General features: G+C 46.8%; 1 protein-coding gene across 4 annotated transcripts in view; it reads right to left on the reverse strand.

Annotated features, from left to right (window-relative positions):
- Nucleotides 1-397: 397 nt before the first annotated feature.
- Nucleotides 398-26,773, reverse strand: part of FBXL18 (F-box and leucine rich repeat protein 18) — a 236,492-nt gene continuing 210,116 nt past the window's right edge. For 2 of the 4 annotated variants that reach the window (XM_073647808.1, XM_073647810.1), the window contains one exon: nucleotides 398-648. In XM_073647808.1, coding sequence (XP_073503909.1) covers nucleotides 492-648 — 157 coding nt within the window. In that variant the 3' untranslated portion in view covers nucleotides 398-491. The remainder of the gene's footprint in view (nucleotides 649-26,773) is intronic. The other 2 variants (XM_073647807.1, XM_073647809.1) reach the window with 2 other exon arrangements.

Here is a 26,773-nt window from a genome sequence, read left to right on the forward strand (position 1 = left end):
GAGGGGGCAATACATGGTAATAAGAACTGGGGTATATGAACTTTTGATCAGGGTCATTTGGATGTTTTTGGTTGTCATTAACATTTAAAAAGAGAAAACACAGTAGTTTGACAATAAATGGCTTCACCCAACCAATAACCATGAGTGGAGAAAAAGTTTTTTAGTTATCATTTATATTCTCTGAAACAAGGCCAAGAAAGGAAAAATTCTGCTGGGGTATGTAAACTTTTGAGCACAACTGTATATCCTGTAGCATTCATATAGTAATATACAGTTATGGCTATAATAATTATAAAAAACAGTATTCAAAATCCCTGCATGATCATGAATCTTCTAATTCACATATAAAAGTAACGTCAAATAAAATATCACAAAGAAACAGAACTTGTTTAGGGGTAATATTGTAATATTTTATTATGTACAATACAATGAAAATAAAAGTAATTGATAACATTTATTTATTCATCTGATTCTTCTGCAGTCTAAGAAATTTAGGGCCATAGCTTTGGGGGTTCCTCAGCCACTCTACTTTTAAATAAAGTTATTTCATCCAAATGCATCAAGGGAACATCTCTGATCACCTCATCCAAATTCTCATGAAGCAAGGGGAAGATTGTGGTGTTCAATGCTGGACGTTCTACAGAAAACCTTAAAATATGAAATATAAATTATTATTGCAAGACAGCCAAGGGTATGATATCACAATATTACACAAGAGAAATCAAAATAAGATGCATCTCTAGAGAAAACATTGTGGAGTGCCAAATATTAAATCTAATGGCCAGAAGATTGAGAGATATTTAAAGGGAATCTGTCAGGTCCGAAAACGCTATTGAGCTAATCTGCAGGTTAATAGGAGTTATGAAGGTGCCTGGCTGAAATACTGAAAGTGCAGCTCCCGGGAGAAAAGGTTTATTGCTCCTGAGAGAAGTCTGCTTTCAGGCATGCCCGGAGCAATTACAGTCACCACTCACAGCACAGAGGGCTGCGGCTGTAAGCATGACCCGGCACTCATTGACAGCCAGCTCTACACTGAGGCACTGCAGAGCAGGCTTTCAGTCAGTGCTGGGGTGGTTACAAAGGCCACTGTCAGTGCTGTGACTTTTTGCTCCAGTCATGAATACATTATTGAAAGTCGGCGGCTCTCAGGAAAAAGACGGATTTTGGTAAGACCTTACCTGTAAAATCCTTTTCAGCGAAGGAAGGAAGTGAGACAGATCCATTACTAGTGGGTAGGCGGAGCCCCACAGGGATAGTTCACCTCAGATTAGAAAAAGTGACGACCGGCCCCTCCAGCTTAGGCTCCTCCTACTCCCATGTTCCTCAGTCCGTACACAAGCTAAGGAAGAGCAGACAACACCAGCAGAACAACACAACCCCTTCTGAAATTCAGAAATGCGAGAGAACAGGTTATGCATATAACAGAAAGAACACACAGTCCCAGGCACTACTCACTGGACCTGACAACTGCGATGAGCTGGCAATGCTGGAACAGAGTCCTAGCGCGCCGACCCCAGTCCCGATGGCTGCCATCAGAGAGGAGTCGTGCTGCATCTGGAAAACAATAATACACTTCTGCCCTGGGAGGGTGCTGTGTCTCCCTTCCTTCCTTCGCTGAAAAGGATTTTACAGGTAAGGTCTTACCAAAATCCGTCTTTCAGCAGCAGAAGGGAAGGAAGGGAGACACAGATCCATTACTAGTGGGACGTCCCAAAGCAGTCCAGAACTCAAGGGTGGGAAACAGTGGCAGAATCGCCAACACCCCAACAACATAGTCAAGTGCGCAACAAGCACCAAAAAGGAGATAAAGAGATAACCTAAACCACCGCCACCTTCAGGACCCTGCGTCCCAAGGCCGCATCGGCGGAAGCACTCACGTCCACTTTATAAAATTTTGTAAAAGTGAGGACGGAGCACCAGGTAGCCGCCCGGCAGAGCTGCGCTGCCGAGGCCCCCTGACGAAAAGCCCACGACGAACCAACAGCTCTCGTGGAATGAGCTCGAACCTTAACCGGACAAGGCTCGCCCTTGAGCCGGTACGCCTCCAGGATAGACGAACGTAAACACCGAGCTATAGTGTCCTTGGAAGCCCGCTGACCACGCCGACGACCAGCAGGAATCACAAAAAGAGAGTCCGATTTCCGAAACCCTTGGGTGATTGAAAGATAGAACTTCAATGCTCGCACCAAATCCAACGAGTGCAAGGCCCGCTCCTTTGGACTCTTCGGTTTCAGACAGAGGGAGGGCAACACGATATCCTGATTGACGTGGAAACTCGATACTAACTTAGGCAAAAAATCGCCACGGGTACGAAGCACCACACGATCAGAGTGGAATTCCAGTAAAGTTGGCAAGCAAGACAGTGCCGCCAACTCAGAGACCCTTCTCAAGGAGGTGACCACCACCAGGAAGGCCACCTTCCAAGAAAGCAAGTAAAGCATAGCTGAATCCAAAGGCTCAAACGGCCCATGTTGATGAGCCTCCAAGACTAGATTGAGCCGCCAAGGAGCCACAAACGACCTCCGAGGCGGAAACTGACGTGCAATCCCGCGAAAAAACTAATGCACATCTCTGCGCAAAGCAATAGCCTTCCGAAAAAGCACAGACAGTGCAGATACCTGACCCCGCAAGGTACTAACTGCCAGACCCTTGACCAAACCACATTGCAGAAAGGCATAAGAAGTTGGGAATGGAAAAAACACTCGGGTTTCTTGATGAACCAGACCACCATGAATTGAAGGCCTCCCCAGTTCTGTGATAAATCCTAGCCGTAGCTGGACCTCTGGCCGCCAGCAAGGTGGCAATGACAACGGCTGAAAACCCACGACGGGTCAAGATCTCGGTCTCAAGAGCCAAACAAAGAGACTTCAAGTCCGGATGGCGAAAGGGCCCCTGGGTTAACAGGTCCGGACGAAGAGGCAGTGGAAACGGAGGCGCCGCCAGAAGAGACACCAACGTTGAATACCACGCTCTCCTCGGCCAATCCGGCGCCACCAAAATCGCCGAGATCTGTTCGAGTTTGATCCTCCAGAGCACTAGAGGGAGTAAGCATACCGGCGGAAACACGTAGATCAGCTCGAACTGGTCCCACTAGAGCATCTACCGCCACAGCTTCCGGGTCCCTGTACCTGGACATGAAGGTCGGGATTCTGGCGTTCAACCTGGATGCCATAGAGTCCCCCAAAGGGAGCACAGCAGTGCAAAAACTTCCGGATGAAGGCTCCATTCTCCGGAATCCATCTGCTCGCGACTGAGGAAGTCAGCCGTGATATTCAGCGCTCCTGGGATGTGAATCGCGGATATGGCTGGAACCCTGGACTCGGCCCAAACCAGGATCCGAGAGACCTCCATCATGAGTCTAGAACTCCTCGTCCCGCCCTGATTGTTGATATACGCAACAGCTGTCGCATTGTCCGTCTGAACCCGGACCGTCCAATGTCGGAGACCGAGAAAAAAATGCTCTCAACTCCAGGATGTTGATCGGCAGAGACGACTCCTCTGACGACCAGACACCCTGAACCCAGAGATCGTTCCAACCCCCCCCCCCCCCCAGCCAGCCAGACAGGCTGGCATCGGTGGTAAAGACCGACCACCGCGGGAGGAGGAAGGATTTCCCCAGGGATAAGGCCTCCGGAAGTAACCACCATCCAAGAGACTCTCGCACCCTGCAGGAGATACCGACACAGCGATCCAGCGAAGCTGGCGATCGATCCCAACGGGTCAGAATAAGATCTTGGAGACCCCGGGAATGAAATTGTGAAAACGGTACTGCTTCCATTGCCGCCACCATCAGACCCATAAGGAGCATACACTCCCGAAGGGACATAGTCATCGCCGACCTCATAGCCTGGACATGGTGACGAAGGTTCGCTTGTTTGTCCGTAGGTACGGACACTGCTGCCCGTACCGTGTCGAAATGCATCCCCAAGAACAGGATTGACTGCGAAGGCTCCAAAGACGACTTCTTCCAATTGACCAGCCACCCGAAGTCCTCCAGGTGCTGAAGGGAGAGATCGCGGGCTGTCACCGCCTCCTCCTCTGTGGGTGACACAATTAACAGGTCGACCAGGTAGGGGAGAATTGCAACTCCTTGCCTTCGAAGGAGCGCCATGAGCGGCGCCAGAATCTTTGTAAAAACCCTGGGTGCCGAGGCCAACCCGAATGGTAGGGCCACAAACTGGTAATGGGCCTGACCTATGGCGAAACGCAGGAAACGCTGGTGAGCCCTGCCGATAGGGACATGCAAATAGGCATCGCGGATGTCGATCGACACCAAGACATCGTACTGCGACAGGGCCGCCACGACAGAGCGAAGAGACTCCCTACGGAATTTCCGGGTCCGGAAATAAAAATTCAAATCCTTGAGGTCCAGTATGGGGCGAAACTTGTCCTCCTTTTTGGGGACCACAAAAAGGTTGGAGTTAAACCCCCTTTCCCGGTCCTCCGGTGGAACCGGAACCACCACACCCTGCTGCAGAAGAGAGTCGACCTCCCGCAGCAGTGCGGCAGCCAGCTTGGGCTCGGACGGGATGCGTGACGGGCGAAACCTGTCCGGGAGTTGAGAATGAAACTCTTATGAAATAGCCTGCCGACATAACCCGCGTCACCCAGGCGTCCGATACGTGGGACGCCCAAAACGACCCGAATTGTAGCAGACGACCTCCCACCCGAGAGCCCTCGGGTGGGTTCCTGGCGTCAGTCCGCCTTATCGGACTTTTTGTCAACCTCCCGTTTGTCCTGACGGAAGTGTTGTTTCCAGGGAGTATGGGATTTCTGGGTGGTCTTTTTCCCGGAAGACGAGGGACGACCCGATCTCCAAGAGGGCTGACGGAACCATCCCCTGGGCCGAAAGGACCGGCGACCACTACCTGCAATTGACTTGCCAGACGTAGAAGCCGCTACCTTCCGCTGCGGCAAAGCCGAATCCTTGGCCTTTGCCTTGGCAATCAGCTCCGTGAGGTCTGAACCAAAAAGCTGACCGCCCTTGTACGCCAGACTCAGCAAACCTTGTTTGGATACTGCGTATCCAGTCCACTGTTTAAGCCACAGTGCTCCCCTGACTGTGACGGCCGAGGATTGAGCCCTGGACAGAACCGAAGTAGTATCCAGCACTGCGTCCCTGCCATATCGGGCCGCCTCTTCTAAAAGCTGGAAGAGTCTTTCCACTTCAGACGGTGGACCAACCACCGCAGAGAAGCCTCACCAGCCCACATGGCCCCCAAGGCTGCTCGGAGTCCATGACCCGCGGCCTCGTAGATGGAACTCGCCGCTAACTCCGTCCTTCTGTCTAGCGGTTCCTGTACACTCGCCTTCCCTTTAACAGGAAGCAAGGAGGATTTGCTCAGCTGAGACAATGGCACATCCGCTACAGGAGAGGGGACCCAATTAGCGATCGTCTCCGTGGAGCAGGGATACAGGGCATCAAAGAACCGCAACCCCTGGAAGCGTTTATCCGGACACAGGCGTTCCTTCTCCACTGCCTCGTTAAGTTCATCATGCGCTGGCAGTGTCGAACGAGCCCGACGCGACTCCTGATACAGACGGGCCGACTTGCCAGGCCTCGTCACCTCTTCAGACAGCTGTAACGCTTCCCGCATGGCTCCAATAAGAGCATCCACGCGGCCCGAAAGCGAAGCAGAGCGACCCTGCCGATCCTCTTCATCAGAATCGGAGATCTCACCAGCAGAGCTCGTCGGTGATTCCGAAGCCTCCGATGCGCTGCGCGGAGGAGACAGCGCCACCACAGGCCTGTGGCGCTTCCTGCGTCGTGACGCCGGATGGGGCTTAGCTGATACCCAATGACCCAGGTGGTTAGACAGACTGTCTATGGAGCGAGTGAGCGCCTCCACTTTAACATCACTGAGACCCCCGACAAGTGTCGAACCTGACGCCGTCGAAGACCCCGGCGCATCAGATACACCTGAAGCAGGCCGAGAGAGAGGTCCGCGCCCCCTGGACCCTGATCAGACATGCCCCCCACGCAGCTGCGAGCGTCGCGGATAAAGCGGTAATAACCCTTTATAATGGGTACAGTAACCGGGAATGTGTGATTCCATTATCACAGCCTGTTCCCCCACAAAAAATTCACCAAGCACTGAAGGGTTAAAGCTTCTCCTTAGAGGGAGAAAAAACTACCACAGCTCTGCAGAACAAAGGTTAACCTATTACAGAAAGGGTTAACTGTTCTGATAAGGCCAGACCCCCAGAAGGGGTTAATGCTGCTGACCAAAAAGCACCTTTGCCTTAAAAGGTCAGAGGTGTGCGTTCAGCAGAGAAGCAGCAGCGCTCTGCGCTGCAATGGTGAGAAAAAACAAAGGAATCTTCTGCCTTAAGAGACAGAAGTGACTCACCAGCTGGCCGCGTTGTTCCTGGAGCCTGTGTGTGTGTGTGTGGGGGGGGGGGGGCAGGGAGCAGGGAGAAGGAAGTAATGCAGAGGGCCCGTGAAGAAGGAGAAGGGGGGCGGGGACAGCTTCAGCGCGCGCTTTTCGGGGCTTCCTGCTTGAGGCTATGATGGCAGGCAGCCAAGAGCACGAAGCCACGCCCCCCGACACTAACGGAGCCCGCGTTCCTCTGTCCCTGCTCCCCTGCCACCCGGGGAAGAGGAGAGGGCTGTGCATCATCAGCTACTGTTCTCTGTGCTCAGCCAGTCATGGAATCTGCCCGCATGTGGGTCTCTGAGGGTCTTGTGATTCCGGCTCGGGGTGCGGCAGGAAGGAAGCACCCGTCTCCTTAGCAGTCAGGGCCTTACACCGGGGTGCCGTACCCCTCTGCCTGCAAGGACAAAAAGGCAGTCACCATTCTGTCAGTAACAGCGGCTGCCGCTGCAGCCGCTGAAGCACTCCACACACACAGAGGGCACTTACCCAGCTGAGCGCCACAGGGACCCCCAGGGATGTGTGGCGCCATGGCCCTTCGCTCCCCTCCACGGCAGAGAGCGCAGGGACCCCACATGAGCGGTGTGCGTCTCTGCCAGGGAGCGCCCTGTATCCCCCGGGTCCAGCAGGCTTCTGCGGGGACCTCCTTAGGGGGTACACAGATCAGCCAGGGGAGGGTCAGGGGTCCCAGCAGCGCCGAGACCCCCTGAGACCTATAGACCACGGGGGGGGTCCAGGTCTCCGGAGTAAAATAAAAAATTCTTCTGAGGAGCTGCAAAGGCAGCGACTATCCTCTGCGACCTCAAATTTTAGACTGAAGAACATGGGAGTAGGAGGAGCCTAGGCTGGAGGGGCCGGTCGTCACTTTCTAATCTGAGGTGAACTATCCTGTGGGGCTCCGCCTACCCACTAGTAATGGATCTGTGTCTCCCTTCCTTCCCTTCTGCTGCTGAAATTATATTTACTAACACAAGCATAACACAAATGCCTGCAGCGGAGATATCCTCCTGCAGGGACGAAACAAGCAGTCACCACTTGAAAACAGTAACAGCGGCTGCCACAGCAGCCGCTGAAGCACTCAGACCACAGAGAGCACTTACCCAGCTGAGCGCCACAGGGACCCCCAGGGATGTGTGGCGCCGTGGCCCTTTGCTCCCCCCCCACGGCAGAGCGCGCAGGGACCCCACAGAAGTGGTGTGCATCTAGGCCAGGGAGCACCCTGTATCCCCCGGGGCCAGCAGGGTTCTGTGGGGACCTCCTTAGGGGGTACGCAGATCCGCCAGGGGAGGGCCAGGGGTCCCAGCAGCGCTGAGACCTCTAGACCACGGGGGGTCCAGGTCTCCTTGTAAAAATAAAAAATTCTTCTGAGGAGCTGCAAAGGCAGCGACTATCCTCTGCGACCTCAAATTTTAGAGTGAGGAACATGGGAGTAGGAGGAGCCTAAGCTGGAGGGGCCGGTCGTCACTTTTTTCTAATCTGAGGTGAACTATCCTGTGGGGCTCCGCCTACCCACTAGTAATGGATCTGTGTCTCCCTTCCTTCCCTTCTGCTGCTGAAAGAAAGTACATTTTCTCCAGGAAGCTGATCCTTTTTTTTTAATAAACGGCAATCATATTGACCTAAATTTACCACTAACATAATGTGCAATATGTCACAAAAAAATATTTCAAAATCACTGGAATATATTGAAACAGTGCTGTGCAGATTTATTAGCACATAAAGACTTGTCAGATTTGAAAAATTGGGCTTGGTCATCACCATCTAAATACCAATTAGAGAAGCTGGGTCACCAATGCTGCTTTCAGGCCCCTTTGGTATATTTGTTGTATTTGAATCAATTCCTCTCCGAGTTCTTAGCTATCTCACTATACTCAAATGTTAAAAGTTGTTATGCAGGGACAATTTTTTTTCTTCTATGGGGTTAAGCATTTATCGATAGGCAGTTGCTAGGTACCTGCTTGTTCTTGCATGTGACGATCATCCATGAGTTAGAGAAGTCACAGAACCACTTCTAGAGGTAATTCTCCCACGTCACATCGACAGAGCAGTTCTTTCTCTTACGCTCTACTCTGTCGATGCGGCGTCAGTATCGACATAATGCTGATTGACAGCCAGCTGCCCTCTGCATAACTCAGTACAGACGCATTGAGTTAGTGCGCTTAACACTGCGTGAGCACTGTAGTGTGAGGAGTTTATTAGTTACACTGATAGCCAGTGTAAGCAATAGAAATCAGAGTTGCATGTAGAATTTTTTGCACTGCTATTGTGCAGCCTCATGCAATGTAAATTGCACTAACTCAGCACACCTGTGTTAAGTTAGGCAGTGGGGATCCAGCTGTAAATCAACATGAAATAGTCAGTGACATACTGTTGACAGAGCAGAGCGTAAGCATAGGAATTGCTATTCCAACAGGACGTCATAGGAAGTGGATCATCAGACTGAGGCTTCGTAAGCTTACGTTGTAAAAGAGACTTCCGGCTCATGCATAGATCACACAGTGAGCTGGATAGTCTGAAGAGGGTGATATCACCAAGAAGAGAAGCAGAACAGAGCTGAATCTCAGAGAAGACGGCAGTAGGTGAGTATATAAGCACACACACACAACATTGAATGCACATATAAACAGATTTATAAAAAATAATCTCCATGGGAGTGCTTCTTTAATTAATGATGCATTTCCTAGAAGAAAAACACAATGCTGAATTTTTAAGGTTATTATTTTTTGGAGATTATTATTAGATTTTTATGGAGAATGCAAGTATCCATTGAAACAGACATACTGTACCTGTATAGCAGTTAATATAGGAAAAGATTAGATCTCCTCTCAAAAACCATTCTGTTGACACATACTGTCGGGTTCTGTTGACAAATACTGATGCTATAGAGAAGAGTGTGTGTTGACACCCCATTCAATCTGTCAAAGTTTTGTCCTCTTACAGTGTTACACAGCCTATGTGAATCACATTACCCTCTTTGCAAAGTGTGCTTTCTTTCCTTACTAGTTTGTGTAATCAGCCTTTTAGACAGTGTGATGAAATGGCACCAGAGGGACCCCGCAGAATCCCACCGCTGCCACCAATGTGAAGAAATGGCAGCAGAGAAACCCCGCAGAATCCCACCACTGCCACCACTTGTGATGGATCCACTACCCGCCTGACGTTACTATTACGTCAGAAGGATCACATTATACGGATCTTCCCTTTGCACCAACGTGACGTTCCGCATCCCCTCGAGGACGCTTAAGGTCAGATTGGTACAGTTCTACACAGACACCCCTTGTCCACAATGGGTACAGGAAGCCACCAAGGAGTGAGAAGAAGTGGTCCACTCAGTCACTGACGTGGCACCACACTCGCTCACACCCCTGACAGGCTCCTTCACTAGCTCCAGTGAAGCAGAGCCTGGTCGGCCTGGGAGAGCTGCCACCAGTTTCTATTAGATATAACGGACTTATATTGGGCTAGAAAGCAGCCTGGTAGCGTGAAAGTTTGTGGATCGAGATAAAAGAGCAGCCCAGGGTTAAATTCTATATTTAATCGCCTTAAGGGCACACTAGACAATACACTACATACAGTTATATGAAAAAGTTTGGGCACCCCTATTAATCTTAAGCTTAATGTTTTCTAAAAATTGGTGTTTTTGCAACAGCTATTTCAGTTTGATATATGTAATAACTGTGGGACACAGTAATGTTTCTGCCTTGAAATGAGGTTTATTGTACTAACAGAAAATGTGCAATCTGCATTCAAACAAAATTTGACAGGTGCATAAGTATGGGCACCCTTATCATTTTCTTGTTTTAAATACTCCTACCTACTTTTTACTGACTTACTAAAGCACTTTTTTTGGTTTTGTAACCTCATTGAGCTTTGAACTTCATAGCCAGGTGTATGCAATCATGAGAAAAGCTACTTAAAGTGGCCACTTGCAAGTTGTTCTCCTGTTTGAATCTCCTCTGAAGAGTGGCATCATGGGCTCCTCAAAACAACTGTCAAATGATCTGAAAACAAAGATTATTCAACATAGTTGTTCAGGGGAAGGATACAAAAAGCGGTCTCAGAGATTTAACCTGTCAGTTTCCACTGTGAGGAACATAGTAAGGAAATGGAAGAACACAGGGACAGTTCTTGTTGAGGCCAGAAGTGGCAAGCCAGGAAAAACATCAGAAAGGCAGAGAAGAAAAATGGTGAGATCAGTCAAGGACAATCCTCAGACCACCTCCAGAGAGCTGCAGCATCAACTTGCTGCAGATGGTGTCACTGTGCATCGGTCAACTATACAACGCACTTTGCACAAGGAGAAGCTGTATGGGAGAGTGATGCGAAAGAAGCCATTTCTGCAAGCACGCCACAAACAGAGTCGGCTGAGGTATGCAAAAGCACATTTGGAGAAGCCAATTTCTTTTTGGAAGAAGGTCCTGTGGACTGATGAAACCAAGATTGAGTTGTTTGGTCATACAAAAAGGCGTTATGCATGGCGGCAAAAAAACATAGCATTCCAAGAAAAACACTTGCTACCCACAGTAAAATTTGGTGGAGGTTCCATCATGCTTTGGGGCTGTGTGGCCAATGCCGGCACCGGGAATCTTGTTAAAGTTGAGGGACGCATGGATTCCACTCAGTATCAGCAGATTCTTGACAATAATGTTCAAGAATCAGATAAAGTTGAAGTTACGCAGGGGATAGATCTTTCAGCAAGACAATGATCCAAAACACCGCTCCAAATCTACTCAGGCATTCATGCAGAGGAACAATTACAATGTTCTGGAATGGCCATCCCAGTCCCCAGACCTGAATATCATTGAACATCTGTGGGATCATTTGAAGAGGGCTGTCCATGCTCGGCGACCATCAAACTTAACTGAACTGGAATTGTTTTGTAAAGAGGAATGGTCAAAAATACCTTCATCCAGGATCCAAGAACTCATTAAAAGCTACAGGAAGCGACTAGAGGCTGTTATTTTTGCAAAAGGAGGATCTACTAAATATTAATGTCACTTTCTGGTGAGGTGCCCATACTTATGCACCTGTCAAATTTTGTTTGAATGCAGATTGCACATTTTCTGTTAGTACAATAAACCTCATTTCAAGGCAGAAACATTACTGTGTCCAACAGTTATTACATATATCAAACTGAAATAGCTGTTGCAAAAACACAAATTTTTAGAAAACATTAAGCTTAAGATTAATAGGGGTGCCCAAACTTTTTCATATAACTGTACATAAGGGTTACATAATGGTCAGATTTGCAAACACAATAGTAGGGGTACAAAAGATATTAAGCAGTTATTAAGAGTCAGTTACCAGTCAGATGGACGACCTGGCTTTCGGGGGAAGCTTGTGGGGCCCTCTCTTTGTTGCAGGACTTCTCCTACACGACATGATGTCATGACCTCACAAGGAAAAAGCCACTGGGCTCTAGCTGCAGGGCATCTTAACCTCTCTTGGTCACTCCCACTACTGCCCCCTGGTTGAGCCTAAGTCTCCACCCCTGGTCTCGCTCAGCCAAAATCTAAAATGGGCTATACCTCCTTAATGGATGGTCCTCGGGAGCCAGTTCTGGCGTCATCGGATCCAGCCAGGCCCCTGCTACGCGTGGATACGAGGCACTGGGGCCCAAGGCTGTGCATCTCCCTTTCCCTGTGCGCTGGACTGTGCTGAAAGCCACGGTGACTTTCCCCATTCTCTTGGGTTTCCAAAAATCTATTTGGTTTATCACTGGGATGTATCGTATTCCCATAACTCTGTGTTGAATTATAATATCTGACACAAAAGGCCACATGGCTTGTAGTCCACAGGGGGTCGTCCTGTGCAGCTCACAGCTGCTGTGAGGTATGTCACTCCCTGCCTCTCGGTCCCCTCTCTTGCAGGAGTGTCGAATTACACTGAGCATTGAAGTTCTCTATAATCACCCTTCAAACAGGGCACAATGATCGACATGGGATTATCTTGGATATTCTACACAGACAGACTTGAATACTTTTCTCCTTCTACATACACTAATCTACCAAATACAGCCTCCTCCCAATCACTGATGCTGTATATAACATTGGGAGGAGGTATTACAGAGAGCTGAAAACTAAGAGCAGTGTGTTGTGCAATATATGCCAGAAGCAGCAGGGAATCTAGTTGCACAGTTGAAAAACAACAAAACACAGATAGTCCTCACCTTCCCCAGGTCCAGCACTGTCTCTCTGCTACTGCTACTATGGTCTCTGTGAATTGTCAGCAGCAGTACAATCATGGTGTTACAGTGTAAGCTGAAGCCAATCATGGAGCTCAGTGGGTCTGCTGATGTAGACAACACAAGTCACCTACATGTAAAATGCATGCACTTTGTAATGCGCTTCCTCTTTTAAATCTCCCACCATACAGATGTATGATCATAGGTCATGTCGTGATTAGGTCTATTTATTTCCTGTTGCAATGTGCTGTGCATTATTGCGTGAATCTAATGATGCACCCCACATCTGAAAGACTATAAAAATACAGCAAAATGGCAATCATGGTAAAATACTTTGTAACTTAGCCATTAAGTGGTTTTGAGATTGCTTCATTAACCCCTTCACGACATATGATGTAAAATTGGGTCATTTGTTGACTCCCTGACTTTGATCCAGGCTCACATGCAGAGCCCGCATCTTTCCCTGTATATGATGCCAGATTCAATCAAGCCATCATGTGCCTCTAATAGCCGCAGGTTGAATGGAGTTCCGCCAGTTGCTGTTATCCTGTTAAATTCTACTGTCAATCTCTGACAGCGGCATTTAACACGCGTGGACAGGCGTTCATCATTCCATGCTGCCATCGGTGCGCCAGTGACGTGATTGAGGGGGCCGAGGGGTTGTAATGAAAAATAAAAAAGTTATGGCTCTTGGAAGAAAAGAGAATAAAAATAAAATGAAAAAACAGAAAATGGCATGGCGTGAAGGGGTTGATGAGAAAAAAACATGTTTGCTACAGGCTCATCTAGTGAGGTGTATTCTCTGAGCTGTGAAGTCAGGATGAGCAACAGGGACAGAAAGAGATGGCATAAGGGTGTGGACAGTACTGTAGTGTTCCTGCCTCTCAAGAAAATAATGAATAGTGTCATGCGTCTTTTACATATATTGTGTAAAGTCAAGTATAAATCATGTCCTGTGGGTTTTAGCGCGTCTTGTGATATAAACTGGGATATGGTAATATGCATAGTGTAAAGGAAATACATTGTTCTGGTAGTGTACAGCACAGGACTGGATAGGGTAAGATCAGGCCTATTTTCCTACGGCAGTGGATCGGGAAGGGGGGGGGGGCCAGGCTCAGAATTTAAATTATTATTATTTTTTTTTTAATCTTCCTCCCCTCCCCAGACTCCATAAGAAAATCTGAGTTTTTGTGAGCAGGGAGAGGGTGTCCCTGTATTCATTTGTATTAGCATCTTTATACAAATTAAACTCCGTGCACGCCGTCCACTTCCGGGGTCAGTGGAGCTTTAATCAGCTCTGCCGTGCGGATGCACCTGATGTCACGACAGTGCTATGAGTTTACCTCATCCCGCTGCCGACGTTACTGCAGACCGCCGCAGAGGAGGAGACGTCACTGGAGCCGGGAGCTGCCAGGTAAGAGCTCATTGAGCCAAAGATATAGGGGGCTGCATGGTGTGGATGTCTCTAAAAAAGGTGCCGCATGAGTTGACATCATGAGGTGGGATCACTATGAAAAAAGGGGCAGCGTGGAGTGGGATCACTATGGACGAGGGGCAGCGTGGAGTGGGATCACTATGGACGAGGGGCAGCGTGGAGTGGGATCACTATGGACGAGGGGCAGCGTGGAGTGGGATCACTATGGATGAGGGGTAGTGTGGGGTGGGATCATAAGGGGGACGGCGTGGTGGTCATCTATATATATAATTGTCTTATCCTGTCTGTCTGTCTGTCCAGGAAATCCCACGTCGCTCATTGGTCCGGCCGCTGTCTGTCCAGTAAATCCCGCGTTGCTCATTGATCCGGCCGCGGCCAATCAGCGACGCGGGATTTCAGAAAAAAAGATGGCGGCCGTTAGCGCCGCCGGTCGGGATGCTTCTGCTGCGAGCAGCCGCTCATCTCCCAGCTGCTTGCAGCGGAAGTACCCGCACAGGCAGCACTGCTCCCCGGTCTTCGCTAATACGAAGCTGATTGGTCGCAGCCGCCGGACGCGACCAATCAGCGATATGGGCGGCAAATTTAAACGCCGCTCTGCTGATTGATCGCAGCCGCCAGCTGCGACCAATCAGCGAGACTGGCGCCAAATTTAAACAATGCTCTGCTGATTTGTCGCGGCCGCCAGCCGCGACCAATCAGCGAGATTGGCGCCAAATTTAAACAACGCTCTGCTGATCGGCTGACGTCCACGACCAATCAGCGAGATTGGCGCCAAATTTAAACAACACTCTGCTAATTGGTCACGGCCGCCCGCGACCAATCAGCGAGATTGGCGCCAAATTTAAACACCGCTCTGCTGATTGGTCGCGGCCGGCTACCTCGACCAATCAGCAGAGTGTTGTTTAAATTTGGCGCCAATCTCGCTGATTGGTCGCAGCCGGCTACCTCGACCAATCAGCATTGTGGGCGCCAAATTTAAACACCGCTCTGCTGATTGGTCGCGGCCGGCGACCGCGACCAATCAGCATTATTGGCGCCAAATTTAAACACCGCTCTGCTGATTGGTCGCGGTCGCCACCAATCAGCATTATTGGCGCCAAATTTAAACACCACTTTGCTGATTGGTCACTTTTCTGCTTCATTTCTGCAACGTGGGCACATAGCCTTAACTAATTTTGCCTATTTTGACGAAAACACTCGGGATTCCTTACATGAATCCAAATGTTCGTGCTGACTTTGAGATTGGCGAACGTTTTCCGAACAAGTTCGCTCCTCTCTACTCTTGAGCTGTGCACTTCTAAGAGGTCTTTTGAGCAATTGATGGGGGTCTTGGCACACATTGCTGCACCAACCTGCTCAGAATTAATGGAAATAAAACATATAAGAAATATCCCAAAAGTTAAAGGGTGTGGTCTGAAGGCAAAGTAATTTTCATCCTTAAAACCTTATCAATTTAGTGCCATAATCTAAACTATTTTTTAATATACTTGCATTAAAAATGCCCTATCCTTCCTTAACTACACTATCTTAGGCTATGTTCACACTAGGCATTTTTTATGCAAATTTTCAGCTGCGTTTTACAGTACCAGCAAAATCTATGAGATTTCAGAAATATCATGCACACACATTGGTTTTTAGGTCATCAGTATTTTGTGCTTTGCATGTTTTTTGTACAATAGAGCATGTCACTTCTTTCAGCGTTTTTTTCTGCGTTTTTCACCCACTAAAAAGTAATGGGTGGTGAAAAAAAGCATAGTGTGAACATAGCCATCAGGTTTTGCTGCGTTTTTAGTGAAAAAAAAACAAGTACAGCTGTATGTGAAACATTCATTTTTGTGATTTTACCATCTTGCCTCTGTCATCTGAGATGTCAGTTTGGATTAGGACAGTTTAATTAAATTAGTGATGTGTACAATGCAAACCTTGGCTCATCTAGGTGTGAGATTGAACAATAACTGTGGCCCATGGAGGTGTGAAATTTAACAATCTCTGAAAAACTCAATGGAAGACCATAGTGTGAGTGAAAATAGTGTCCTACAAACTCAATGCACTGCCAAAGTCTTAAAAAAAATATTCCTGAACAATTCACCTCCCCCACTGTTACATTTGTAATTCTGGTTAATATGGTTTCACATATGTCTTGCACTGGTGACCTGTGTTCATGCTTCTGTGGTGGAAGCAAAGCTGAACTTTGGGATCCTGAAAAACGCAACAAAAATGCACCAAAACTTGCGTTTTTGACGCAGCTTCTTTCCCTCAAAGAGATCAGGTTTTGCTGCAGAAAAAAAATGCCTAGTGTGAACATAGCCCAATTGCTTTTGTGCATGCTGGGATACTCAAACAAAGCGTTATCAGGGGGCAGAAACTGAGGTCACTACCGCAGCCTCTGCCCCAGCCCTGGAATGAAGTGCAATCAGTGACACTCACTTCAGCGGCTGGACTAGTCCCTGTGCACTGTGCGGGGTGCATAATGAGCTGGCAAGAGAGTAGTATCACAATACCCGGCGTGCAGAGACCAGTGACGTCACTTGTGGGGGCGGTGCTGGTCTCTGCACACCAGGTATTCTGACACCGCTCTGTTGCCAGCACATTGTTACAGATCTGAGCCGGCAAGAGAGGAGCGCTGTCATTGTGATTAAATAGTGTAGTTAAAGAAGGATAGGGAATTTTTAATACAAGTATATTTGAAAATAATTTAGATTATGGTACTAAATATACAGTGGCGTGAAAAGTGTTTGCCCCCTTCCCGATTTCTTATTCTTTTGTATGTTTGTCACACTTAAATGTTTCAGATAACAAAACAAATTTAAATATTAGACAAAGATAACACAAGTAAATAAAAAATGCAGTTTTTAAATGAAGGTCTTTATTATTTAGTGAAAAAGAAACCCAAACCTACAGGGCCCTGTGTGAAAAAGTTGCCCCCCCCCATCCTTTAAACATAAATTAACTGTGGTTTATCACAGTTCTATTTCCCTAGCCACACAAAGGCCTGAGTACTGTCACACCTGTTGTCAATCTAAAAATCACTTAACTGAGACCTGCCTGACAAAGTAAAGTAGACCAAAAGATCCTCAAAAGCTAGACATCATGCTGCGTTCCAAAGAAATTCATGAACAAATGAGAAACAAAGTCATTGAGATAATCAGTCTGGAAAAAGTTATAAAGCCATTTCTAAAGCTTTGGGACTCCAATGAACAACAGTGAGAGCGATTATCCACAAATATAAAGATATATTAAGGCTGCGTGCCCACTATGCGTTTTTTAAGCGTTTCTGCCGCGGAATTTCCGCAGCGAAAACGCTTAAAAAATGCTTGGTAATCTGTCCCCCATGATCCCCAATGACAAGTCGCAATGTCAATGCCCATGCTGCAGATTTTTCTGCAGAGTTTATGCGGCGCTCAAAAATCCACAGCATGTCCATTAATTTTGCGGACACACAGCGTAATCGCCGCCATTGACTTGCATTGGACCGCGTGACATAAGCATCACTGCATCTGCAGATGCGGATATCACACGGTTCAATGTGCGGATGGTACCCAGGTCTGGAGGAGAGGAGACTCTCCTCCAGACCTGGGTACCACAGAACCAAAGAATTTAAAATAAAAAAAAGATTATACTTACCTTCCGATGTCCTCCCGGTGTTTTCTCCCCTCCGTCAGGTCTGCAGCATGGGTAGCGGTGTTGTGATGCTAAAATCGCTTGGAAAAGCGCTTGATAACTCGCTTGCAGAAATGCATGCAAAAACACTTGACAAACGCTTCTACCTGGCAGGAAAAACGCATGTAAAAACCGCATGCAATTTTCCTGCCAGGGAGAAGCGGAAAAAATATGCAGCATTTCTGCATCATGGGCACATAGCCTAAAACTACCTCAAGAGCGCAGCGACGACTCATCCAAGAGGTCACAAAAGACCCTACAAAAACATCCAAAGAACTGCAGGCCTCACTTGCCTCAGGTAAGGTCAGTGTTCATGACTCCACCATAAAAAAAGAGACTGGGCAAAAATGGCATGCATAGCATAGTTCCAAGATGAAAACCACTGCTGTGCAAAATTAACAGTCTCAGTTTTGTGAGAAAACATCTTGATGATCGCCAAGACTTTTGGGAGAATACTCTGTGGACTGACGAGACAAAAGTTGAACTTTTTGGAAGGTGTACGTGTATGTCCCATTACATCAGGCATAGAAGTAACAGAGTATTTCAAAAAATGATCATCATACCAACAGAAAAATATGGTGGTTGTAATGTGATGGTCTGGGGCTATTTTGCTGCTTCAGGACCTGGAAGACTTACTGTGATAAATGGAACCATGAATTCTGCGGTCTACCAAAAAATTCTGAAGGAGAATGTATGGTCATATGTTTGTGATCTTAAGCTGAAGCTCACTTGGGCTATGCAGCAGGACAAGGATCCAAAACACACCAGCAAGTCCACCTCTGAATGACTTAAGAAAAACAAAATTAAGACTTTGGAGTGGTCTAGTCAAAGTCCTGACCTTAATCCGATTGAGATGCTGTGGCATGACCTAAAAAAGGTGGTTCACCATCCAATGTGGCAGAATTACAACAATTTTGCAAAGATGAGTGGGCCAAAATTCCTCCAGAGAGTTGTAAAAGACGCATTGCCAGTTATCGCAAATGCTTGATTGCAGTTGTTGCTGATAAGGGTGCCCAACCAGTTATTAGGTTTAGGGGGCAATCACTTTTTCACACAGTGCCCTGTAGGTTTGGATTTCTTTTTACATTAATAATAAAAGACCTTCATTTAACAACTACATTTTATATTTACTTGTGCTATCTTGGTCTAATATTTAGTTGTTTTTTTTATCTGAAACATTTAAGTGGGATAAACATACAAAACAATAAGAAATAAGGCATACACTTTTTCACACCACTGTATAAGGATTTAGAATGAAAATGACTTTGCTTTTGGACCATCCTTATAAGTTACTCTTTAAATGTTTACTAGTGCTTCACCCTGCAAATAATCAGTACTGTGGTTCCTGTATGGTCCGTAGCTTGATGGTTGGCAAAAACTTCAATAATCTCCTTGCCATTGTTAAGGACATACTGGGAGTTGCAGTTTTATGTGATACAAGTGTATAACTGGTGGCTAGCATGACATTGCAAGTGATCACTGTACTAATCTTGGTGATGTATTTATCTACTGATGGTGGTTCTGGTGCTGTATTTCTGTACTGATGATTGTTCTGGTGATGTAGTTGTGTACTGATGGTGGTTCTGGTGAATTATAAATGTAGATTTTGTAATCTTTAGTTTATTAAACATGATACTTGATCATTATAGGTTCAGTGTGCTGGACTGATAATACAGCTGTCAGGCTTATCATTTAGAGAACATAAGGATTGCAGCCCTAAATCAGACATGCTGGATCCTTATCTCCCCGGACATCATTAGTCAGGAGCACCCATACACATTAGACTGTCAGCGGAACCTGTTGATATTGGCAAATTCAATTAATTTTAGACTGTATATGGGAGAGCTTTACTATCTAAAGGGTATGGGTGCACAACGTCTTTTAGACTTCTGCCAATTTGAGTTTTTCAGGCACAAGACTCTTCAGGACAAGCCGACATCTTTTGTGCTAAAGCTGCTTTCTTTGCTTCTTTTCAGACATCTTTTGGGGCCCAGTTTTTAATTGTGTTACATAAACTAGTGAGCAGCTTCCAAGTTTAATCCGCCAAAGGAATGGTCGGGTCACTTTGTTCAACCACTTCACATCTTTAGAAACCTGAAGCTATTTAAAAGAAGCTCAAAAGACTGAATATAGGCGGAATGCAAAGTAAAGCAGGAAATGTGCTGTATTACTGAAACAAGAAACGGGGATGCTGTCCCCTGAGTTGTGTGCGGCATTCCTGAACATGGAGAACTGCAGACAGCGGAGGCCTGCGGCCTACTAGTGATTAACGCACTGTACACTAGACAGCACACTGGGTCACGATTTTCCTGTTAAGTGCAAAGGCATCATGGAGCAGAAGCTCGACCAAAGCGACCGCCCTACGGCACCTTATAGTGGCACAGTGGGCAGGAGTTGCCAGATGACAAGTGGATCAGTAAGAACCAAAAGTGTAGTATATGCAGGACAGCAATCAGACACATGCAGTGCAGGAAACAATACTCAGAACCAGGATTGTGGATAAACTCAACAACTGTAGCTATATAGCCAGACCAGGGCTTGCAGTAAACAACTGGTTAAAAACAGCATTGAATGCTATAGGCAGGCCTGTATTTGCCACTAGGTCCCAGAGGTCTGGTGCCAGGCTCATGATTTAATTTTTTTTAACCCCTTAACAACTATGAGTACATCCAAGGTCGTATCTCTGCACTCCATGTGTCCATGTGGGCTGCGAATGTTTTCGGGCAAATAACAGCTGATCTGTACAGCTGACATGTGCCCCTAACAGTCGCACCTTAACATGGCCACGCTGGAAGTGCATCACTAATCCCGCCCAATCGGTGTTCGCGTCACATGACCGTGGGTCGCCGAAGGGTTGGCAGGACAACCCGGGTTCTGCAGGAGGATCCTGTGGTTGTCATTGCCAGGATACTATGAGCGCTGTCCAGTAGTCGGCGCCCATAGCAAGTGAGAACTTCTGCTACATACAGCAGGGCGGATGCACAGGCGATTGGATAATCGCAGCTTCTAGTCTCCTATAGAGACTATTGAAGCATGTGAAAATACATTAAAAAAAAAAAAAAAAAAAAAATTATATATATATATATATATATATATATATATATATATATATATATATATATATATATATATATATATATATATATATATATATATTCTGCCCCCTTTCAAAATAAAATAATAAAAAAAAAATATATATATATATATGTACACATATTTGGTGTTGCCGCGTTCAGATTCGCCTAATCTATCAATATATAGAAAGAATTAATCCGATCTGTAAACGGCATAACGACAAAAAAAATCTAAACACCAGAATTAAGGTTTTTTTGGTCGCTGCAACACTGCAATAAAATGAAATAACGGGCAATCAAAAGTTCATATCTACCTGAAAATGGTATTAGTAAAAACTTCAACTTGACGGACAAAAAAGCCCTCACCTGGTCCCAGATTCCGAAAAATGGAGACGCTACGGGTCTAGGAAATGGCGATTTTTTTTTTTTTATTGCAAACTTCGGATTTTTTTTTTTTACTACTTAAAAAAAAACCTATACATGTTTAGTATCTACAAACTCGTAATGACCGGGAGAATCATAATGACAGGTCAGTTTTAGCATTTCATAAACATGGTTAAAAAAAAGAGCAACAATTGTGGAATTGCATTTTTTTTTTGCAATTTCACCTAGGTCATGGGTCATCAGGATGACTCCACACATACTTCAAGAAGGACCCAGAAATGGATGGAAACAAAGTGCTGGATCGTTCTGAAGTGGCCAGCAATGAATCCGGATCTAAATCCCATTGAGCACCTGTGGAGTGATCATAAAATTGCTGTTGTGAGAAGGCACCCTTCAAACATGAGAGAACTGGAGCAGTTTGCAAAAGAAGAGTGGTCCAAAATTCCAGTTGAGAGTTGCAAGAAGCTTGTTGATGGTTATAGGAAGCGATTGGTTGCAGATATTTATTCCAAAGGGTGTGCAACCAAATAAGGTGAGGGTGCCAGCAATTTTGTCCATTAAATGATATCTAATTTGCTTTTTTTTATTGCAGTTACACATGTCTTGCTATACAAATGTTTGTTTCCTTTGTGTGTGTATTTGTGTAATTGCAATAATTTTCTGGGAGAAATACTTCATTTACTGGAACAAACACTGCAAACACTTTCGGCCATGGGTTGACTGAAGATATTAGATACATATTCCAGATATACCATTCCATATATTCCAGATATACTATTTATGCGGAGCATAAAAAAGCTCACCTGGAACTGAAGAAAAATTGTTGGAGAAGAATATGCAAAGATGATTTCTTGATTCAGGGAACTTTGTGATAGAACTGCTCGCATACCACTAGCAGAGGCAACTATTTCAAATGCAACCAGCATGTTGACATTAGGATGATGTAGGACTGGAGCAATGCAAAAAAAAAATATTTAAAAAGGGAACCAGTTATGTCCCCAAACCTATTAACCTAGAGATACAAGGTAAATTTGCAGGTTAATAGTGTTCCATTGCTGTCATGCCACGTTACTGAAAGCATAGCTACCAGGGAAAAATGAACTTTTTTTCCCCTGGTAGCTGCCGGCTGTCAATCTTGGGGTGTGCCCGAAGCAATTTCAGTCACCACTCACAAAATTGTCAGCAAAAGCTTTAACCCCTTCCCGATCTTTGATGTACCCAGTACATCACGGAAGGGAAGGACTTCCCGACCTATGACATATAGGGTACATCATTGCAATTTTGCACGCACAGGAGCTGTTCGCGCTTGTTCGCCGCCAGGTGTTTAGCTAAGATCTTCGCTGATACCCGGCTCTCATTGCCAGGAGCAGTGCCCGCACTGCTCCCAGCAATTTAACCCCCTTAATGTTGCGATAGATATCAATCACAGCATTTAGAAGGAAGGGAAAGGAAGGGGGCTCCCTCTCCCCTCCGATTGGCACCCTTGTGACGTCATCGTGAGGGCCCGATCATTGACATGGTGACCTGAGGTCATCAGGATAGCAAGCTTGTCAGACCATGCTGAAAGAGTAAAGAGTGAAAGTTCCATAAAGGGACTAAGTAATACAGTAAAAAAAAAGTTACAAATAGTAAAAATGTTTAAAAAAAAAAAATAAAATCACAAAGTAAAAAACAAAATAAAAATATTATACCCATAAATTTGTATTTTTATGTAAAAAAATTAAGCAATAAAAGTAAAATGTTTGGTATTGCCGTGTCCGGAACGATTCGCCCCATAAAAATGTCACACTAGTTAACCCCTTCACTAGAATAAAACACTATCTAACAGATGAATGGAAATAAAAATGGTATCTCTGAACACGTCATCTTGTCCTGCAAAAAACAAACCGCAATACAGGTCCATTAGTGGAACAATAAAGTTATAGCTCTCAGAATGTTGCGATGCAAAAATAATTAATTATATTCTCTATATAAATATATACACAAACGTGGTCAAAATTGTTGGTACCCCTCGTTTAACCCCTTTCTGACGTTTGACCTAATAGTACGTCATGGTGACCTGGGCCGATTGGACCAATAATGTACATTTAGGTCATGGCCTTTAATGAGGTCCCGCGACCAAAGTTGCGATGATTGCATTAAATTTCCGGCGCCATCTTACCTCAGGGTAGATGGCGCCGGCATCCCGGGGAGTGTCACAGCCCCCCCCGCAGCCACGATCGCTGTGATTGGCTGTTCAATTCTGAACAGCCAATCACAGCACTCTCACTGTTTCCGGCAATCAGATTGCAAGAAACAGTGATGTGCAGCCTAGAATCGGTGCTCCTAAGAGCACTGATCCTAGGCTGTTACTAGGAGACCCTGCTCCTGTCTCCAGCTCCAGCTCTGGTCTCCAGCATCTGGGTCTTCTGCGCCGGTCCTGCTGCTGATCCTGCTTCAGAGCCTGCTGCTGAAAGAAGAACAGAGAAGACTTTGGTAAGTACATCTCTGATCTCCCCTCATCCACCCTAATTCCCCTCTTCCCACTCCCCACACATCCATGAGCACAATTAGCAGCCACCGAGCGTTGATCGGTGACATAGTTCACCGATCCACACTCGTGCTCGCTCTTTGCACCACATACAGGAGTTCCTTTTTCCCTTTTTTTTCATAAAAAATAGTTTGCACCAAGCACACTGACACACACACACTCTAAATAAAGTACTGACACACGCACCACATACATAACAAAAAAAATATGTCCCGCTCATCCTAAACTCGCTATTCAGCTGAGGAGGCATATGCTTTTTTACCTCCGACAGCGAGGAAGAGGATCCCACATTTCTTTATTTTTCTGACTCCTCGTCGTCCTCCTCCTCTTCCTCCGCAGGTGCTGCTGGACCGCCCCGCAGTCGCCCCAGGAGAGAAGACGAACCAGCGCCCCCCACTATTGACCCCATATGGACCTCGCCTCGTGGCGGAATGGACCTCGCCTCGTGGCAGAATCAGGAATCAAGTTTGACACCACCAGCCTCACAGAAATAGACTTTTTCAAAGTCTTTTTCTCTGAGGATTTTATAAACCTCATGGTGGACCAAACTAATTTGTACACTAATCAGTTTTTGGAACAAAACCCCTCTTCATCATTTTCTAACTGGTCTCCTGTAGACGCAGTAGAAATGATGAAGTTTTTGGGCCTGGTCCTTTATATGGGGATCCTGAAGAAGCCAGAAGTTTGGCAATACTGGAGTGTTGACGTTTTGAATAACACTCCAGTGTTCCGAATGGTCATGACCCGGACACGTTTTGAGGCCATCCACAAGTTCTTGCATTACAACGATAAGCATGGTGTCCTGCACGCAATGACCCGAACTTTCAGGGCCGGCGTCAGCACCCGGCGTACCCGGGCAAGTGCTGGGGCACTGGACCATCAGGGGGGCCCACTCGTTATCGTGGCCCGGGCCACTTCCCCGACATCTTTGCAGGGCCGCCGGTGCTGTTCAAGCCCTGCTCTGCTACATGCAGCAGTCAGTGTGCTACTGCTCCACCAATCAGGCCCAGTGCTGTCACTTTCCAGACATGGCTGCGCTCTGCGGCTGTGTCTGGTAGTAATGACACGCAGGGGCGACACTGCGCCTTTAACTGTGCTTGTGTGTTGCCCCTGCCGCGTCATTACTACCAGACACAGCCGCACAGCGCGCGGCCATGTCTGTAAAGTGACAGCACTGGGCCTGATTGGTGGAGCACCAGCACATTGACAGCACAATGACTGCTGCTGCATGTAGCAGAGCAGGGCTTGAACAGCACCAGCGGCCCTGCACAGATGCCGGGGAAGCGGCCCGGGCCCCGATAACGGATGGGCCGCCCTGATGGTCCAGGGCCATGTGACACGCCTGAGGCCCTGCACTGCCACATGACTGAGGAGCTGGATGGGACACAGGCCAGGGGGCAGGTGAGCCAGCTTCCCCAATCCCCATATAAAAAATATTTCTAATGTGTGTGTGTATGTATGATGTGAATGTCTGTGTATGTCAGTGTGCATGACTGTGTATATATATTTATGTATGTTTTATATGCGTTTTTAAGAATGTGTTCAAATATGTATGTGTATGTATCTGTGCGTGTCTGCGTATTGTGTGTGTATATCTGTGTACCATGTTCATGTGTGCGTGTGTGCACACCTGCGTACCGTGTGCCTGCGCATACCTGCGTACTGTGTGTGTGCGTGTCTGTGTATTGTGTGTGTGTGTCTGCATATTGTGTGTCTGCGTAGTGTGTGTGTGCGCGTGTCTGCGTAGTGTGTGTGTGCGCGTCTACGTATTCTGTGTGTGTGCATGTCTGCTGCGTATTGTGTGTGTGCATGTCTGCTGCGTATTGTGTGTGTGCATGTCTGCGTATTGTGTGTGTGTGCGTCTGCGTATTGTGTGTGTGTGCGTATTGTGTGTGTGTGCGTGCCTGCGTATTGTGTGTGTGTGCGTGCCTGCGTATTGTGTGTGTGTGCGTGCCTGCGTATTGTGTGTGTGTGCGTGCCTGCGTATTGTGTGTGTGTGCGTGCCTGCGTATTGTGTGTGTGTGCGTGCCTGCGTATTGTGTGTGTCTGCATATTGTGTGTGTGCCTGCGTATTGTGTGTGTGCCTGCGTATTGTGTGTGTGCCTGCGTATTGTGTGTGTGCCTGCGTATTGTGTGTGTGTGCGTATTTGTGTCTGTGTGCGTGTCTGCGTATTTGTGTCTGTGTGCGTGTCTGCGTACTGTGTGTGTGCGTGTCTGCGTGTCTTAGTACTGTGTGTGTGTGTGTGTGCGCGTGCATGTCTGCATACTGTGTGTGTGCAATAATGTTTGCATATGTGAAGGATGAGGGGACAGCCTGGGACCTGTGTTGTATACCTATATTTCTCCGCTGTATCTGTGCATCATGAATCGTGGTATGTGTTAAAGGGGCCCACTGAGACTCTTTTGGCCGGGGCCCACAAAAACCTGGAGCCGGCCCTGCGAACTTTGATAGTCTTTTCAAAGTTCGGCCGGTCAAACACTTCAACAACAAGTTTGCTGAAGTGTACGCACCCCAAAGGGACATCTGTGTGGACAAGTCCTTAATTGCTTTTAAGGGGCAGCTTGGATTCCGGCAGTACCTGCCCAGTAAGAGGGCCAGGTACGGAATCAAGCTGTATAAACTTTGTGAGAGTACCTCAGGGTACATTCACAAATTTAGAGTTTATGAAGGGAAGGACTTCTGGATTAAACCCCCTGAATGTCCCCCTGTTCTGGGAGTGAGTGGAAAAATTGTGTGGGACTTGGTGCACCCACTGCTGGATAAAGGTTATCACCTGTACGTGGATAACTTTTATACCAGTGTCCCTCTCTTCAAGTCCCTCTCTGCGCGATGTACCAAAGCCTGCGATACTGTCTGCAAAAATCAGAGAGGCCTCCCAAAGACGCTAATTGGGCAGCTGCTCAGAAGTGGTGAGAGCAGAGCCCAATGTAGTGACCACCTGCTGGTGTTTAAATACAAGGACAAGAGGGATGTCCTTATCTTGCCCACCATACATGGTGATGGCAGCACCCTCAGCACTGTACGAGGTTCCACTACACAGGTCGTCAAACCAGACTGTGTAATGGGGTACAACAAGTACATGGGGGGAGTTGATCTTTCTCATCAAGTCCTCCAGCCGTTAGTGCTTTGAG

The sequence above is a fragment of the Phyllobates terribilis genome, unplaced genomic scaffold (genome assembly GCF_046119375.1).
Source record: "Phyllobates terribilis strain yellow unplaced genomic scaffold, ASM4611937v1 Scaffold_9__5_contigs__length_417890890, whole genome shotgun sequence".
Lineage (NCBI taxonomy): Eukaryota > Metazoa > Chordata > Amphibia > Anura > Dendrobatidae > Phyllobates > Phyllobates terribilis.